We start from the raw sequence: 16,378 nt of genomic DNA, 5'->3' as shown, positions 1-16,378 counted from the left end.
TTTTTGAGAGAGGGTCTTGCTAAGTGGCCCAGTCTGGCTCCCTCAATTCTGTCTGTATCACTTTAAACAACAGCAGCACCCAGAAGCACTGGATGCAACAGAGACAATGCAGAATTAACTACCACTTTCAAATTTCTGGCTCTTGAATGGCTTCAGAACCATACCCACCATTCTCTCCATGAGAAAGAGACTAAAAAATTTAGTGTACTTTGGGACTACAGTTTATAACTTTAAGTGAGTTTCACATTAAGGAAGAAAAATAATTCACTCAATTTGATGAAAATTGCCTACTAATTTGCTTTCAAAGATTTTTACTGCTGGGCTGGGGTTGTGGCTCAGTGGTAGAGCTCTTGCCTAGCATGTGTGAGACACTGGGTTCGATTCTCAGCACTGCATATAAATAAAGCCCATTAACAACTAAAAAACCTAAAAAAAAAAAAAAAAAAATTTACTGCTGCTGCAAACTGCTAAGGGACTACAATTTAGCTTCATTTAACACCATAAGATTTTTGAAAAATTACTTCTATAATACAGTCAGGTTCTGAGTTATTAATGCCTCCCCAAATATGATACGATGTCTTTAGGCAAAAGCATTATCTGAATAATTCATTCTTTTTTTTTTTTTTGGTACTGGGGATGGAATCCAGGGGTGCTTAACCAATAAGCCACATCCCCAGCACTTTTTATTTTGAGACAGGGTCTCGCTAAGTTGCTTAGAGCCTTGCTAAGTTGCTAAAGCTGGTTTTAAACTTGTAATCCTGGGCTGGGGATATGGCTCAAGTGGTAGCGCACTCGCCTGGCATGCATGCCGCCCGGGTTCGATCCTCAGCACCACATACAAACAAAAGATGTTGTGTCCGCCGAGAACTAAAAAATAAATATTAAAAATAAATTCTCTTTCTCTTTCTCTCTCTCTCTCCTCTCTCTTTAAAAAAAAAAACAAAAAAAAACTTGTAATCCTTGGATAGGTGCAGTGGCAAATGCCTGTAATCCCAGCAGCTCAGGAGGCTGAGACAGGAGGATCTCAAGTTCAAAGCCAACCTCAGCAATGGCAAGGCACTAAGCAACTCAGTGAGACCCTGTCTTAAGTAAAATACAAAAAAAAAAAAAAAATAGGGCTCAGGATGTGGCTCAATGGTTGAGTGGCCCTGAATTCAATTCTCAGTAAACCACCCCCTCTCCCCACCCCCAACCCCCCCCCCCTGCCAAAAAAGATTTGCAATCCTCCTGCCTTGGCTTCCCAAATCTCTGTGATTACAGGTGTGTGTCACCACATCCCAGCGACTATGCACACTCTTATGAATATAAGAACAGAGCAACTCACATATGGTTGAAAAGGCTCAGACTGACTCCAAACATCATATGGATGATACCAAGAATAACAGACATCTTCATCTTAAAGGAGTTGAGGAAGGTCAGCTTATTGGTAGCAATGTTCCAAATCTGTCACGACCCAATAAAACAAAAAGGTATTACACAAAGAATTCTCAAATGGGAAAATATTATTCATCTGATTAAAACATTTTTTTGTTTGTTTTGTTTATTGAACCTGGGGCTTTCCTCATGTTAGGCAAGCAATGGACTACATCCCCAGCCCTTTATATTTTTACTTTGAGATAGAATCTTGGTAAATTGCCCAGTCTGGCTTTGAATTTGCAAGCCTACTGATTTAGCTTCCTAAGTATCTGGGATTATAAGCATGTATTACCATATTCAGCTAAGGGTTTTTTGTTTGTTTTTTAAATGGAACATTCTAAACCTAAATTTAAACAGAATAATAAACTGCTGTATCAGTCAACTTCAACAATTCTATCAATTTATGGATTCATACCAATATATTTCATCATGCCCACTTCCCACTTTTATATTATTTTGAAGCAAAGTCTAGATATCAGATCATTTTACCTGTAAATATTTTAGTATGGATCTCTAAAAGGTAAGAAGTTTTGTGTGTGCTGGTGACCTCACACATGCTAGGGAAGTAAGCTACATCCCCATCCCTTTAAATTTTGATACTTGGAATTGAATCTGGGGGTGCTTTATCATTGAGTCATATCACCAGTGCTTTTTTGTTTTTGTTTTTGATAGTAGGAATTGAACCCAGAGTACTTTATCACTCAGCTATATCCCTCGTCCTTTTTATGTTTTTATTTTAAGGCAGGGTCTCACTAAGTTGCTTAGGGCCTCATTAAATTGCTGAAACTGACTTTTAACTTGTAATCCTCTTGCCTCAGCCTCCCAAATCACTGGGATTACAAGCGTGTTCCACTGTACCCAGCCCTAGTCCTTTTAATTTTTTCAGAAAAGGTCTTGCTAAGTTGCCAAAGCTGGCCTCAAACATGTACCCTCTTGCCTCAGCCACTCTACCTGTTGGTTGGGATCATAGGCATATGCACCATGCCCAGATAAGGATTCCTTTTTAAAAATATATCCATAATACAGTCACCACACCAAAAAGCATTATCCTTTTTTTGTGTGTGTGTGCTGGGGATTGAACTCAGGGCTCTGCTAAGCATATGTTCTATCAATGAGCTAGAACCCAACCCTAATAATGATTCTTTAATATCATAAAATACTCAACATTCAAATTTCTCTGATTTTGTCCAGACTATTTTTTGGAGTTCATTTATTTAACGCAAAGTCCAATTAAGGTCTTACACTGTGATAGCTAATTTAGTTTTTAAGTCTCTTATCTATAGGTTCTCCTTCTATTTTTCCTTTTTTGTTCCCTACAAAATATAGTTTTTTTTTAAGAAACTGGGTTATTTATCTTGCAGATTACCCCACACCTGTTTTGTTGATCATATTCCTTGATGATGTTGTTCCACCTATCTGTGTGTGCATGTGCATGCAGTGTTGGAGACAGAACACAGGCCTGGAACATTTTAGGCAAGTACTGTACGACTGAGCTACACCCCCAGATCTCATATATCTTTTTTTTTCTTCAGTAATGAGGATTGAATCCAGAGGTGCTCTACCACTGAATTATTCTCCCCTTTTTATTTATTTTTAAATTTTGAAACAGGTTCTTTCCAAATTGCCTCAATTGGCCTTGAACTTGCAATTCTCCTGCTTCAGCCTCCCAGGTAGCTAGAATTACAGGTTGTAGAAGTGGGTGCTATCATGCCCAGACTCCTTTATCTTTCACTATCAACTTCTGTAGTTCCTATTACCTAAGGCTTGAATGCTTGTTAGTACTGTCTGACAGTTTTATCTGCCTCCATTGGGCCATCTGTTCACGCTGCCTAAACCATGGCTCTCATCTAATCATCCTCCTGTGCCAAAACCTTCCCTGAATCCCCACGGTCATCTTAAGGTGAAAGTGCAAGCTCTGTAGCCTAAGACAGAGCTTGTACCTCCTAGCTCAGCATCTTTTCTATTTGAACTGTCCTGTCCAAAAAGAGTTCATCTGCCGGGTGCGGTGGTACATTCCTGTAATACTAGCAGCTCAGAGGTTGAGGCAGGATGATTGCAAATTCAAAGCCAGCCTCAGCAAAAGTGAGACACTAAGCAATTCAGTGAGACCCTGCCTCTAAATAAAATACAAAATAGGGCTGGGGATGTGGCTCAGTGGTTGAGTGCCCCTGAGTTCAATCTCTGGTACCTGCCCCCCCCAAAATTGATTGATCATATTTTATTTGCCAAAGTATTTGGAAAAAAAAACTCTAAGATAATTTTTTTTTTTAAGTTTGCAACTTTAGCAAAGAAAAAAAAAAGTCTGAAATCCATAGGAAAGAAGTATTTCAGCTTTGTTAAACCTTCTGCTAAAAATACTGGGAAGGGATCTTGAAAAATCAGCCTTCCCGGAGTCAATATTAGCCACCTCAGAAATAAGTAATGCTGGGCATGGTAGCATACTCCTGTAATTTCAGTGACTTGGGAGGCTGAGGCAGGAGGATTGCAAGTTTGAGGCCAGGCTCAGTAACTTAGCAAGAACCTGTCTCAAAATAAAAAAAATAAAAAGAACTGGGGATATAACTCCATTGTTAAGTGCCCCTGGGTTAAATAACCAGTACCACAAAAAAGAAAAGAAATAAACAAGAAGTGTGAGTCTCTCCTGACTTTGAAGTACTCTGAACAAATAAATCAAGGTTTTCTAAAAATGTGTCAACTAAAAAGCAAGTAACTATCTTCACTTTAATTCTCTCATTTCAGGGTTACAAGTGAAAATAGCATATGAGAAAGAATACTCTTACCGGATCAATACCAAAAGGGTATGGCCCACCAAAAACTCCAGGGACAGTTGGGTTCAGCTGGAGAACAGGGTTTCCCCGAAGAGTCTCCTCCCTATCGTGTTAGGAGAAAAACCTATTTATTTTTGATCAAGAAGGGAAACTACTAGGGTTCATAAAATAACCCCAAAAGAAACTACTACAGCAATCTTGTCTCTTTAATAAAAGATGGACTAGTAGTCAAGAATAACACACACAAAAATTAAAAACATATATATATAACTAAGTAGGGAATTTGAGGAATCTGCTTTTTAATTCTGCCTCCACCCCCTCAAAATGCACTTAATTTATAGTCTTGGTTCCTTGATACATGGAGAACAAATCATAAAGCGCTTCACAAGTTGGAGTATAAACAAGACAAAATACTGCATTCTTCTGAAATAGGGATATCGTCAACCACTTCCTTTCAGGGATTAGTTTATTCCTTGTCTTACAAATCAGAGCTGAACATAAAAGGATTATGTTTTGACTTTTAGCTTCTTCCGTAACTTACGTCCAATTATATTTGGTGAACATTGGTCGCACACTCCAGGATGACCCAAAGATATTAAGAGACTTGGAAAAGCAGTCATTGTAGATGAGGCCAGTATAAATGGAGAAAACTCCCATCAACAGAATAATGTATCGACCACTGAACACAGTGCTAAACATCTGGGAATCAGAAGAAAGAAGTAATGAGAATGCACTCACTGCAGCTCATGCAGTGACACTGTTATTTAGAATACACTAGCTTCTGGTGCTACTTTACTCCATCCTGGTTCAGAGAGCTTGAAGTATAGATCAAATACAATGTTAAGAGAAATTTGCTTGTACAGCACATGGTCTCTTTAGTAAAAAATGAACTTATTCTATCCCCTTTTGATAAATTTATGCATAAAAGACTTTTTGACCATAATTTCATAATGAATGCCTAAGAAATCATAAACACTTCAGTCAAATACAGATATAACATTACCTCATTCTCATTCTTCTGGGAGAGGATCCGGCTCTCCCTTAACACCATCCACACAGCAAAAAGGGTCATCAAAATGCCATGGCCAAAATCTCCAAACATCACAGCAAATAGAAAAGGGAAAGTGATGATGGTATATGGAGCTACAAAAAAAACAAAGAAAGAAAATCACCAAGTACACTAAAGAAAGCACAAGCTGGGCATGGGAGTGCCTGCCTATTGTTCCAGCAGTTTGGGAGGTTGAGGAAGGAAGATCACTCATTCAAAGCCAGCCTCAGCAACTTAGTGAGACCCTAAGCAACTCAGTGAGACCCTGTCTCTAAATACAAAAGAAGGACAGGAGACATGGCTCAGTGGCTGAGTGCCCCTGGGTTCAATCCCTAGCACCATAAATAAATAAATAAATAAATAAATAAATAAATAAATAAATAATAAAAGAAAGCACAATTCCCAAAATATCACATTCTTCTCCATGTTTTAATTAACATCAGTATAAGGTGGCTTATTCCCAGGTTGTTGAACAGATGAACTCTCAGGGAAAATCTTTCATGGCAGGAACTCTACACCCTCACAAAGCAGCTAATGAAATAATGTGCTACTGTTAACATTTTAAACTAAGAACACAGGAAATGAAAAGGAAGCTTTGGTAGCACTGTGGTTTGTCCCATTACCTTCTTTCAACCCCTAGGACACTGTTCCTAGAACATGCCAGCTGTCTTCTCTTCGTAAGCAACCAATTTCTAAGCAGAATGAAGCTACTTACCATCTAAGCAATGAGGAAAGAGCCTAGAAGCAAAACAAATATCCTGCAGAAGGCTACATCTGAAACAAATCCTCAAACTTTTTTTTTTTTTTTTTTTAGCAGTGCTGAAGATTGAATCTGGGGCCTCATATATGCTAGAAAAGCACTTTGAGCCACATACCCTGCCCCTCAGATTCTTGATTAATAATTACCTCTCCAAACAGAGGAGAGAAATGATTTTTGCTAATAATGGTCAATAACTGCTATATTTTGTTTTTCTAACCTTGGAAAAGGGAAGACAGGAGGAAGCCATTTTTGAATATAAGACATCTTAGAGAAATATTTTTCTTTTGTGTGTATGTCTTTTTTTTTCTGTACTGGAAATTGAACCCAGGGTGCTTTATCACCAAGTTACAACCCCAGTCCTTTTTAAATTTTTTTGAGGAAAAAGTCTAAGTTGTCCTTTAACCTGCAATCTTCCTGCCTCAGCCTCCAAAGTCACTGGGATTATAGGCATGTGCCACCATGCCTGGCTAGGAAAAAACATTTTTCTTAAGGCAGCTGCTATAAATGGGTATTTTATGGCTGTGAAGGCACGTGCAAGAGTCCAATCCAAGCTGGGCATGGTGGCACATGCTTATAATTCCAGTGGCTTAGGAGGCTTAGGCAGGAAGATCACAAGTTCAAAGCCCACCTCAGCAACTAAGCGAGGTTCTAAGCCACTTAGTGAGACTTTCAAAATAAAATATAAAAAGGGCTGGAGGGCTGGGGATGTGGCTCAGTGGTTGATCAACCCTAGGTTCAATCCTGGTTCAAAAAAAAAAAAAAAAATTCAATCCAATAAGCTCTTAAAGAAGTACCACCTGGCTGGGCACATTGATGCATTCCTGTAATCTCATCGAGGCAGGAGGATCACAAGTTCAAAGCCAGCCTTAGCAAGGTCCTAGGGAACTGAGATCCTGTCTCAAAATAAAAAGGGCTGGGGATGTGGCTCATTGGTTAAGTGCCCCTGGGTTCAATCCCTTGTACCAAAATAACAACAACAACAACAAAAAAACAACAAAACAATAAAAAAGATCCATGAGATGATAAAAGATGTCTTATATTTAAAATGGCTTCCTTCTGTCTTCCCTTTTCCAAGGTTAGAAAAAGAAAATATAGCAGTTATTGACCATTATCAGCACAAACTGCTTATGTTAAATGGGTACCCCTTCACAGGTATTACACACGAGCTGAGGTATTAACAGCATCTTTAGTTTTAAGCCAGTTGTTCAAAAGTGTTTAAAGTGAAGTGTTAAAAGACTCAAACAGACAAAAACTTCTAGAGGAAAATGATTCAGACATTTTACCTTTCAGATATTTTACCTGGGTTTATCTCTCGGTAAGTCCCAATTCCATAAGCATCTACTATGTTTTGAAAGCCGTATGTGAACTTGTTGGTTTTGTTGTAGGTTGGAGGAGTCTGGTTTGTCTGCATCCTGTTCAGAATGGAGGGCACAGTGGAACCACTGTGTTCCTGGGAAACATCAGCACAGGAATCAAAATTAGATTATACGCCTACTTGTGGTGGCTATATGGGTGTGTGTATATATATATCAAAACTCAAGTTGTACGCATAAAATCTATGTATTATCTCTTGTGTAAATTATATATCAATAAAACTAATGAATAAATAAGACTATAGGCTATTTTTCCCAATCCTTGGAGAAACAGAACTAAGTGTAAATTTATAATTAAAGTTCAACTAAGTATGGGGATGTATATCCTTCTTGTGAAAAAAAAATTTAACTTTAAGCAGAATACAATGGCATGTATCTGTAGTCTCAGCGTTTGGTAAGCTGAGGCAGGTGGAACACTTGAACACAGAAGTTGAGACTGGCATGGGCAACATAGATGAACATAAATAAACTCTAAAATGTGTAACCAATGAAAACACGGAACCTCCTTCACATCAGCCTTTCTATGAATACTGCTGTTTTCTCCTCCTTCTCTGAAGAAAGCAATGCATTCTGCCTCTCGTCCACTACCTTCTCCTCCCTCCCTTACCCCTGCAGTCTGGCCCAGCAGGCTCCTTCAAGGTGCCTGGCTCATCAGCAGATGCAAAGGCCCTCTCTGCCATGTGCAGGCCCAACACTGAAACTCTTCCTCTTCTCTCCAGTACAAATTTCTTTTCCTTAGCAGTCCCCTCCTGCTCACTAACCACTACTCCCTTCTTTGCTGGCTTTCTCACTTCACTTTACTTACTGACCTGCAATTTCCACATTTGTAAGACAATAGTATTCTAGGCTACATATAACATGTATTGTCAGGATCCAAAAAGAATATGTTAAAGAACTCTGAAAGTTAAAATGCCATAAAAATGAAATCAGTTAGTGTTACTACCCTCTCTTCCTGGGTGCAAGCTTCATGCTAGCTTTGGGAACTCACCGTGCCCCTTCTAAGTGCAAACTGGATGGAATCGAGGTCAGTGACTGGGCACCAGACCTCTGCAATCAGGCATTTCTGGGTCACATCTATGTTGCACAGGTTTAGGGTATGGTAGATGGCCTTCATCTTCCGCACTTTGATGAACCAGACCCGGATATTCTTAGCAGCTGCCTGCAGAACCCTCTGCCGATGATCCTCTGTTTGATTCAGAACCTTTTAGCAGAGACAGAAACAGAAGAGGGATCCTTCATACACCAGCCTTAGATCTCAGGATATGAATGGCAAAGAAGCACAGTCTCCAAAAACAGGTTTCCAGGAACTATTTTATTCTTCCTCTAACTAATTTTTTTGGTGGGGGAAGGGTAGGGGGAGAGGTAATCAAATTATAAAAAATATTAGTTGTAGTTACTAATATTCATTTTCACTTAGCATAAAGCTGAAGAAATACCTGAGGAAATGTCGGATAGCTTTTCTCTCAATATTCAATCTTACCACCTGTCCAGGGCATAATAAACACAGGTCTCTGGCCTTGACTCATTTTTGCATGTTAAAGAACAGTGACTTTCCACATAAAGCCTGAACTCAAAGTGGGCAGCACAGGTACAGGAGTTTACAAATTAAAAACCAGACATTTAACAACAGCAAGCTGCAGACTGCCCTGCACATGCAACAGCATCAGGGAACATGGGAAAGAGGCAGTGCGGACCACGTGCCTATGTTGGAAATGTTAGCCAGGAGGCATTGTAACATCAGGAGCACCCACAGTCCCCAGATGGGTTTGGGCTGCCATATACCACTGCCATTGAGGGGCCACTGCCATCAAGGGGCCAAGAGGCTTTATTTATCTTTTAGAAAGGATTCTGGGAGGAAAATAGTTTCTGTGTTGATCCTTTAGAAACTAGTAGATTTCTCTCAGAGGAAAATGCAGGGACATTTTAAATTCCATTGCCTTCAAATATTTAAGATTTCAGTAGCAGGACAGAGTCTAAGCCCACTGCTCCTACTAGAAGGAACTGAGTAAACAATCCACTCTCCACACTTCTGTATGAGAATCCATGTTAAGTCTCCACATTTCTTTGAAGAGGGAATAGCTCCATACAAACCATGTTAAGGTTCTTCAAATTAATTCAGAACAAAGCAGCAACTATTCCTTGAAAAACTATCTTGCACAGAGGAAGGTAACTTCCACAGAGAGGTTTCAAAAAAAAAAAAGAACAACCACATATGCTCAGGAAACTTATGTCACTTTAGGATAGTCACTATCTTTCCTTGTTGTTGACTATTTCACAAATACTACTCAAACTTCTGAAAGGATACTAAATAAACTTACAACCAATGTTCTATTGACTTTTTTTCCCCCATCCTACTCCTTGGTGTTCAATTTCTTTCCAAGATTTCAGTTCCTACAGCTGGATGTTTTTTTGAGGGGGCAGGGGTATAGAGCATTAAACATAGGAGCTCTTCACCACTGAGCCACATCCCCATCCCTTTTTATTTTTTATTTAGAGACAGGGTCTCACTAAGTTGCTGAGGCTGGCTTTGAATTTATAATCCTTTTGCCTCAGCCTTCCAAGTTATTGGGATTTCAGGAATGTGCCACCATACCTGGCTACAACTAAATTTTTTAAAAATCAAATTTTAGGGCTAGAAATGTAGCTAAGTTGTAGAAAATTTGTCTGGCATTTTTCAAAGCCCTGGGTTTAACCCCCAGTATGGGGGGAAAAAAAAAGTCAAATTCTAATAATTTAGGGAAGGGAACAGTGGCTCATACCTGTAATCCCAGCAGCTGGGGAGGCTGAGACAGGAGGATTGGCAAGTTCAAAGCAAAGCCAGCCTCAGCAAAAGCAAGGTGCTAAGCAACTCAGTGAGATTTTGTCTCTAAATAAAATACAAAATGGGGCTGGGATGTGGCTCAGTGGCCAAGTGCCCCTGAGTTCAATCCCTGGTACAAAAAAAAAAAAAAAATTCTAGTAATTTATAATAACTACTGTACATGCTCTTAATTTACCTATAAACCTTGAAAGAGATAAAAAAAAAAAAAGCCCCAGAATGTGTTAACACTATCATCAACCAGCAGTTCTAAAAACACTGTTCCTCTAGTTGAACAGACAAGTTTATCTCAAAAGAGCTCATTAATGCTAAGTTACTGTCAAGATGGTGGGTCATATAAAATGGGGTTGAAGGGGAAGATCAGAAAGGGAATTATTATATATCTTTGATAATTTTGTCATTGCTAAAAGGAACTGCCTTTGGGATGAGACACGAGTCAAAGGAAGCAATCATCACATTTCTTCTTTCAAGAGGGAAGCCCCAGTGCTTGCTCTTTCCTTCTATAAACTACTATACATAAACTGCTCCCTTGGAGCACTGTAATGACCGTGATGTCCATAAACCACCCACACTGTGACTTGGTAAAAATCTAACTCAATCACTTCTTGGTTCAAGAGGCACACTAGGGGTCTTTAGATGGATGGACTGTGTAATTAGATTAAAGTTGACCAGAGGATAGCCATGCTGTTCAGAGTAGCTGCCAAGGGAGTAGAGAGTGAGGGCAAAACTGGCTTTATGCGTACTTCTGGAGCATTGCATGTTTTTGTTTTTTTTTCTTAAGTAAGCATACTTTTTATTACAAAAAAAAAATCTCAGACTCATGAGGGAGAAAGGAATTGAATAAGTAATAATGATTCCAGATGTACAGCATTCCTGTCTTGTTTGCAGATGACTAATGCTATTTTTAACAGTCATTCCCAGAGACTTTTCCCAGCCCCCAAAGGGATAGTACCCAAAGACATTTCTTTTTTTGGTATCCAGAACTGCTATAGGTATCTAATAAACTGTCAGTTTTGAAGAAAGAGAATGGTCCTCTACTGAAGTTAATTCATATGAACAAATTCCCTCTGACCCTCTGTGTACCATTTGGAGATCGTCAATCCTGGTATTGACTCCAGAAGCCATTTCTTTCCTTTCCTGTGGCGTCTCAGGACAGGGATAGAGTGAGGCTCGGAATCTGGAATGTACAGATACAGCCTTAGAAACACCAAATTTCTAAACATATTCAGTTTAAATAATCTCAGAAAGTAATCCTAAATTACTAGTAGGCTCAACACAGGATTAAAGCAGACTGATGAGTTAACCAACACTAATAATTTCTATTAAGTGGCCAGTAGGTAGAACAATATCATTTGAACTCTGTGTGTGGTGAGGATGGGGCAGGTACAGGGGATTCAACCCAGGGGCACCCTATCATTTTGGCACATCCCTGGCCCTTTTTTTCCCCCTTTCTTTGAGACTGGGTCTTGCTAAATTTCCCAGTCTGCCTCAAACGTGATCCTCCTGCCTTAGCCTCATGTAGCTGGGATTACAGGTGTGTACCACCATACCCAGCAACATATGAATTATTTTGACATTCTCTGCAGCTATGAAATTTCCCTGAGACTTAAAAAAAAAAAAAATTAAATACTATATTGTAAATTATTGGAGAAAAATAGAATGGAAAAAAATTCTGCTTATAAGGCAAAATTTTAGAAAACCTAAGGGCACAAGTGTCTGTAGTACTATAGAGGTTTGTAGATCCACTGTCCCCTCAAAAAAGAAAACTGGTTTTTGTTTTGTGGTGCTGGGGATTAAACCCAAGGCCTTGTGCTTGCACTCTACATTCTACCACTGAGCCATACACCCAAGGAAATTGTGCGGTTTTGTTAAGTACTGGGGATTGAACCCAGAGATATTTTATCACTAAGCTGTATCCCCAGCCCTATTTATTTTGAGACAGGATCTTTGCTAAGTTGCTACGGCTAGTCCCCAGCTTGCGATCCTGTGGCCTCAGCCTACCAAACTGCTGGGATCACAGGCATGTACCACTGTCAGACCCAGCTGAAATTGTGGTTTTGGTGGTACTTCAATAAATTTAAGCTTTTTTTTTTTTTTTGGCAGTTCTAGGGATTAAACCCAGGGTCTTGCACATAGCTATACAACTATCAGCTCTTTTTTTTGTGTGTGTGGTGCTGGGGATTGAACCCAGGCCTTGTGCATGCAAGGCAAACTCTCTACCAACTGAGCTATATCCCCAGCCCACAACTGATCAGCTCTTTTTATTTTGAGACAAGTATTACTAAACTACTAAGGCTGGCCTCAAATTTGTGATCCTCCCACCTCAGCTTCCTGAGCAGGTAGGATTACAGGCATGAACCACCTCTCCCAGTTTGGAGTACTCCTAATGGTTTAAAATACAATCCGCACTTCACTACTTTGAATATTAAGACTCAACAGTTAAGTAACACAGCTGTGCCATCTTGGGTGGAGGCAAGTATTTCTTACCCTTCACAGATTTTCTTGACTCTGTTTTTCAGCTGATCGCCTTGGAAGAAAATGATAAACACAGACTTGTGCACGTAGTCACCCTAAGCTCCAGAAGCAAAAGCCAAGAGTTCAGACCTCTAAATCTAGATGAAAATATTTTAAACAGTAACTTTCTATATGATAAAGGAACAATAGGGGACTGGGGATGTGGCTCAAGCGGTAGCTCGCTCGCCTGGCATGCGTTCGGTCGGGGTTCGATCCTCAGCACCACATACAAACAAAGATGCTGTGTCCGCCGATAACTAAAAGAATAAATATTAAAATTCTCTGTCTCTCTCTGTCTCTTTAAAAAATAAATAAATAAATAAATAAATAAAGGAACAATAGGAATCCTTTAAGGATGTGGTCAGCCTGTATTTTAACCAATACCCTCACTCCTTTCTTAAGCTTCATTAAGAGAATAGCTGTCTTATAATCTCTTAATTCACAAAAATCTTCTTTATTTGTTTTTAAACATAACCAGAAACTTGATAGAAAAGCTAAGGTGATATTTCTCTTAGTACAACTTAGTTTATTTTCCAATGCAACTTTAAATCTTATATGGCCTGAATGACAAAAGTATAGAGGGAAGGAAAGAGAAGGAAGCCAGAGGTGTTTGCGGGCTTATCTGTTCTGGGGCTTGGAAAGGGAGCTGAATAACTATAAGGAACTGAGTCACCGGGGAGAATGTTGATGAAGAATCTCATAATTGATTCATGTTAATTTATACCTAGTGGGAAAGGGAGATAAGCAATCAATTCCAAATACCAAGTTTACACCTAGAATATGATGCAAGGACTAGAAGGAAAGATTAGAAAAAATAAAGTATACAGGACTGTCTAGTTGGCTCTAGTTTCTCATACTCAGAGTATGTACTGCTTTTACAATAACAAAACTTTAGAAGGATAAAAGAAAAACCACAGAAAGTTAGGCTCAAGAGCCTTAAATTCAGGGTTGGGGATATAGCTCAGTGGTACACTTCCCTAGCATGCGTGAGGCCTTGGGTTCAATTCCTAGCACTGTAGAAGAAAAAAAGTCTTATTCTCCAGGCTACACTGGGGTCAATTCTTTGTGCAGCTGCTCTATTATACATATTAGCCCTCCCCTTTCCTGAATTTGTTGATAATATAATCTTTCTATTGCCAAGAGGAAACTTGACTGAATACTGCAGAGAACAATTCCATATCAGTTATGACTGCAGACTATAATGTTTCCACAAGAGTCTTTAGTAAGACTCAAACCTTACCCCAAGGTAAAGTGATTCACTTTAAATATCACCACATTCCTACTTAGTATGGAGGATAAAAGTCACAATATAGCTGTACCATCAACCCAATCTGAGAAGATTCACAATTCAGTCTCTCTTCTTAGAATAAAGAATACTAATTTAAGAAATTCCTAAGATAATCTAGAACAGAAAAACCAACTCTAGACTTCTGAATAAAATGAAATAAAATTTTTGCAATAAATTTAGCCTTTGCTTGTAATCCCTGAAATCAGGACCCATGTGCTCATATAGATTTAGGTTATGAACTCTGTCCCGTATGTCAAAATGCCAAGATGTTAGGCTGTTCCTACTTTCCAAAGCACTATATGGGGAAGATCATCCTACCTTATACTATATAGATATTTACACATATGTATATGTGTGTGTGTGTAATTTTTTTAGAGACAGGTCTCCCTAAATTGCTTAGAACCTCACTAAGTTGCTGAGATTGGCTTTGAACTTGCAATCCTCCTGCCTCAGCCTCCCTAGCTGCTGGGATTACAAGTGTGAGCCACCATGCCAGGCCATTATATATATATATAATGTAAGTATGTATGTGTGTGTATATGTATGTGTATGTATATATATATACACACACACACACACACATATGTATACACACACACACACACATACATATATATGTATATGTATATATTTTTTTTCGGTACTGGGGATTGAACTCAGGGGCACTCAACCACTGGGCCACATCCCCAGTCCTTTTTTGAATTTTATTTAGAGGCAGGGTCTCATTGAATTGTTTATTGCCTGGACATTGCAGAGGCTGGCTTTGAACTTGCAATCCTCCTGCCTCAGCCTACCCGAGTCGCTGGGATTACAGACATGCGTGCCCAGCTATAATAAATATTTTTGAACTAAGTTTCTGATTTTCCTAACAAACAATAATAAAATCGTACCAAATAAAATTTCATAAGATTTACAAAGATCATATTTATGCATAAATATGACCAAATTTGTAACCAGATGACTTGCTTTAATTTTAATATAAGGCAAATTTTCTTTCAGTCCCAGACCAGTAACAGGAAATATGTAAAACTAAAGTTTAAAGTGATTGGAAAAAAGCATATTTCCAATCAAAATAATACCTATGTGGGTAAAGGTTGAAAATAATGTGTATGTCATGTGTATATCAGATACACACATGGTGAGAGTTACATCAGAGGAAAGGAGCAGTCCTTCAAGTTCTCAGATCAAAGCAGGGGTAAACATAAGGGATGCTCTGTGGAAAGGTGGGATTCAGATGACAGACACAATGTTATACTACGGCTCTGGGTGCCCTTTACAAGACCTATTCCACAGGATGCAATTTCCTTGTCTTACAGTCACAGGATCCTCCAGGGGGTTCTCGATTTCAGCCTGTCTCAGGAACACATTCCCTCGGCATACTCGCCAAAGCATGCGTTCAAAAGTAGGGATACGCTCTCGGTTAATCACACCAGCCACAAATCTGTGGGCAGAAAAAAAAAAAAAAACAGATTAGGAATTCTGTTTCATGTCAAGGGATGGAAGGTTTTAAGACAAAGAAGGAAAGTGGGAGAAAGGCAAAGATTTAACACAGGAGACTATCTTTTGTCATGTCAAATGGGCTGCCAGAGTCTTATTCCTGACTACTTCCAGCACCAGAAGAGGTTTGACAGACAACTCAGGAACTGAATCCAAAAACACCCAGAAACACCTCTGAACAGGATCAGGAGAGAACACACCCTTGTAGCAAATGAATCCCCAGCCTCACTGCTCTTTTGAACAGCAAAGATGAACATGATCCCACTGAGAGAGTAAGGCTGAAGTGGTACTTACCCAAGTCTTAAAGGCGTGCCTCTTCCCATCTCACTTGGCTCCAACAGGGACGAAGACTCTTCCAACAGGTCTGGATCCGCCATCTGCTGATGATGCAATTCAGCCTGAATTCACAAATCAATTAATATCTAATGAAAATAGTTAGTGGCATGCAGGGAAGAGGAACCAGGAGACTTTTAGAAAATAAAGATGGGAGAAGGGACACCAAAGATAAGACACACCCAAAAAAAAAAAAAAAGAGAGAGAGAGAACAAGGGAAGAAAATAAACATGAGGTAAAGAAAGCATAATTGCCCCAGGAAAGCATCCGGGCAAATGGTTTCAGAAATAAGGAATAAAAGAAAAACATTAAGTGATGGTGACACGTATAAATCTGTTACTTGGTGGAAACCATTTTCTCTCTGATGTTTCCCTGAATGAACCATGAAAGTGCCAGGAAATAGCTTTACATGTAGACAAAAAGCTGAGATCTCTCTCCTTTTTGAACAAAAGTGTGGCACACACTTCTAAATATTTAATTTCTAGGCAGCTACAAATTAGAATTTGCTCCATGTGACAAAGTGGAAGGTGAAGAGTCTCTTTCCAAGTGAGAAACTGTCACTG

General features: G+C 39.2%; 1 protein-coding gene across 6 annotated transcripts in view; it reads right to left on the bottom strand.

Annotated features, from left to right (window-relative positions):
• Window positions 1–16,378, bottom strand: part of Atp6v0a1 (ATPase H+ transporting V0 subunit a1) — a 57,871-nt gene that overhangs the window by 21,577 nt on the left and 19,916 nt on the right. For 3 of the 6 annotated variants that reach the window (XM_058579949.1, XM_058579947.1, XM_046446559.2), the window contains exons 6-15: window positions 15,777–15,859; window positions 15,300–15,426; window positions 12,671–12,753; window positions 11,267–11,360; window positions 8,354–8,566; window positions 7,292–7,442; window positions 5,188–5,327; window positions 4,726–4,883; window positions 4,197–4,287; window positions 1,325–1,443 (exon numbers count right to left, since the gene is read on the bottom strand). In XM_058579949.1, the coding sequence (XP_058435932.1) occupies window positions 1,325–1,443; window positions 4,197–4,287; window positions 4,726–4,883; window positions 5,188–5,327; window positions 7,292–7,442; window positions 8,354–8,566; window positions 11,267–11,360; window positions 12,671–12,753; window positions 15,300–15,426; window positions 15,777–15,859 (1,259 nt within the window). Of the gene's footprint in view, window positions 1–1,324; window positions 1,444–4,196; window positions 4,288–4,725; window positions 4,884–5,187; window positions 5,328–7,291; window positions 7,443–8,353; window positions 8,567–11,266; window positions 11,361–12,670; window positions 12,754–15,299; window positions 15,427–15,776; window positions 15,881–16,378 lie in introns of all 6 variants that reach the window. The other 3 variants (XM_058579946.1, XM_046446558.2, XM_058579948.1) reach the window with 2 other exon arrangements.

Source organism: Marmota monax, unplaced genomic scaffold (assembly GCF_021218885.2).
Source record: "Marmota monax isolate L192 unplaced genomic scaffold, Marmota_monax_Labrador192_F-V1.1 WCK01_AAM20220418_F8-fsc00346, whole genome shotgun sequence".
Taxonomy (NCBI): Eukaryota; Metazoa; Chordata; class Mammalia; order Rodentia; family Sciuridae; genus Marmota; species Marmota monax.
The sequence above is the reverse complement of the archived record's forward strand: the minus strand, read 5'-3'. Positions and strand labels throughout refer to the sequence as shown.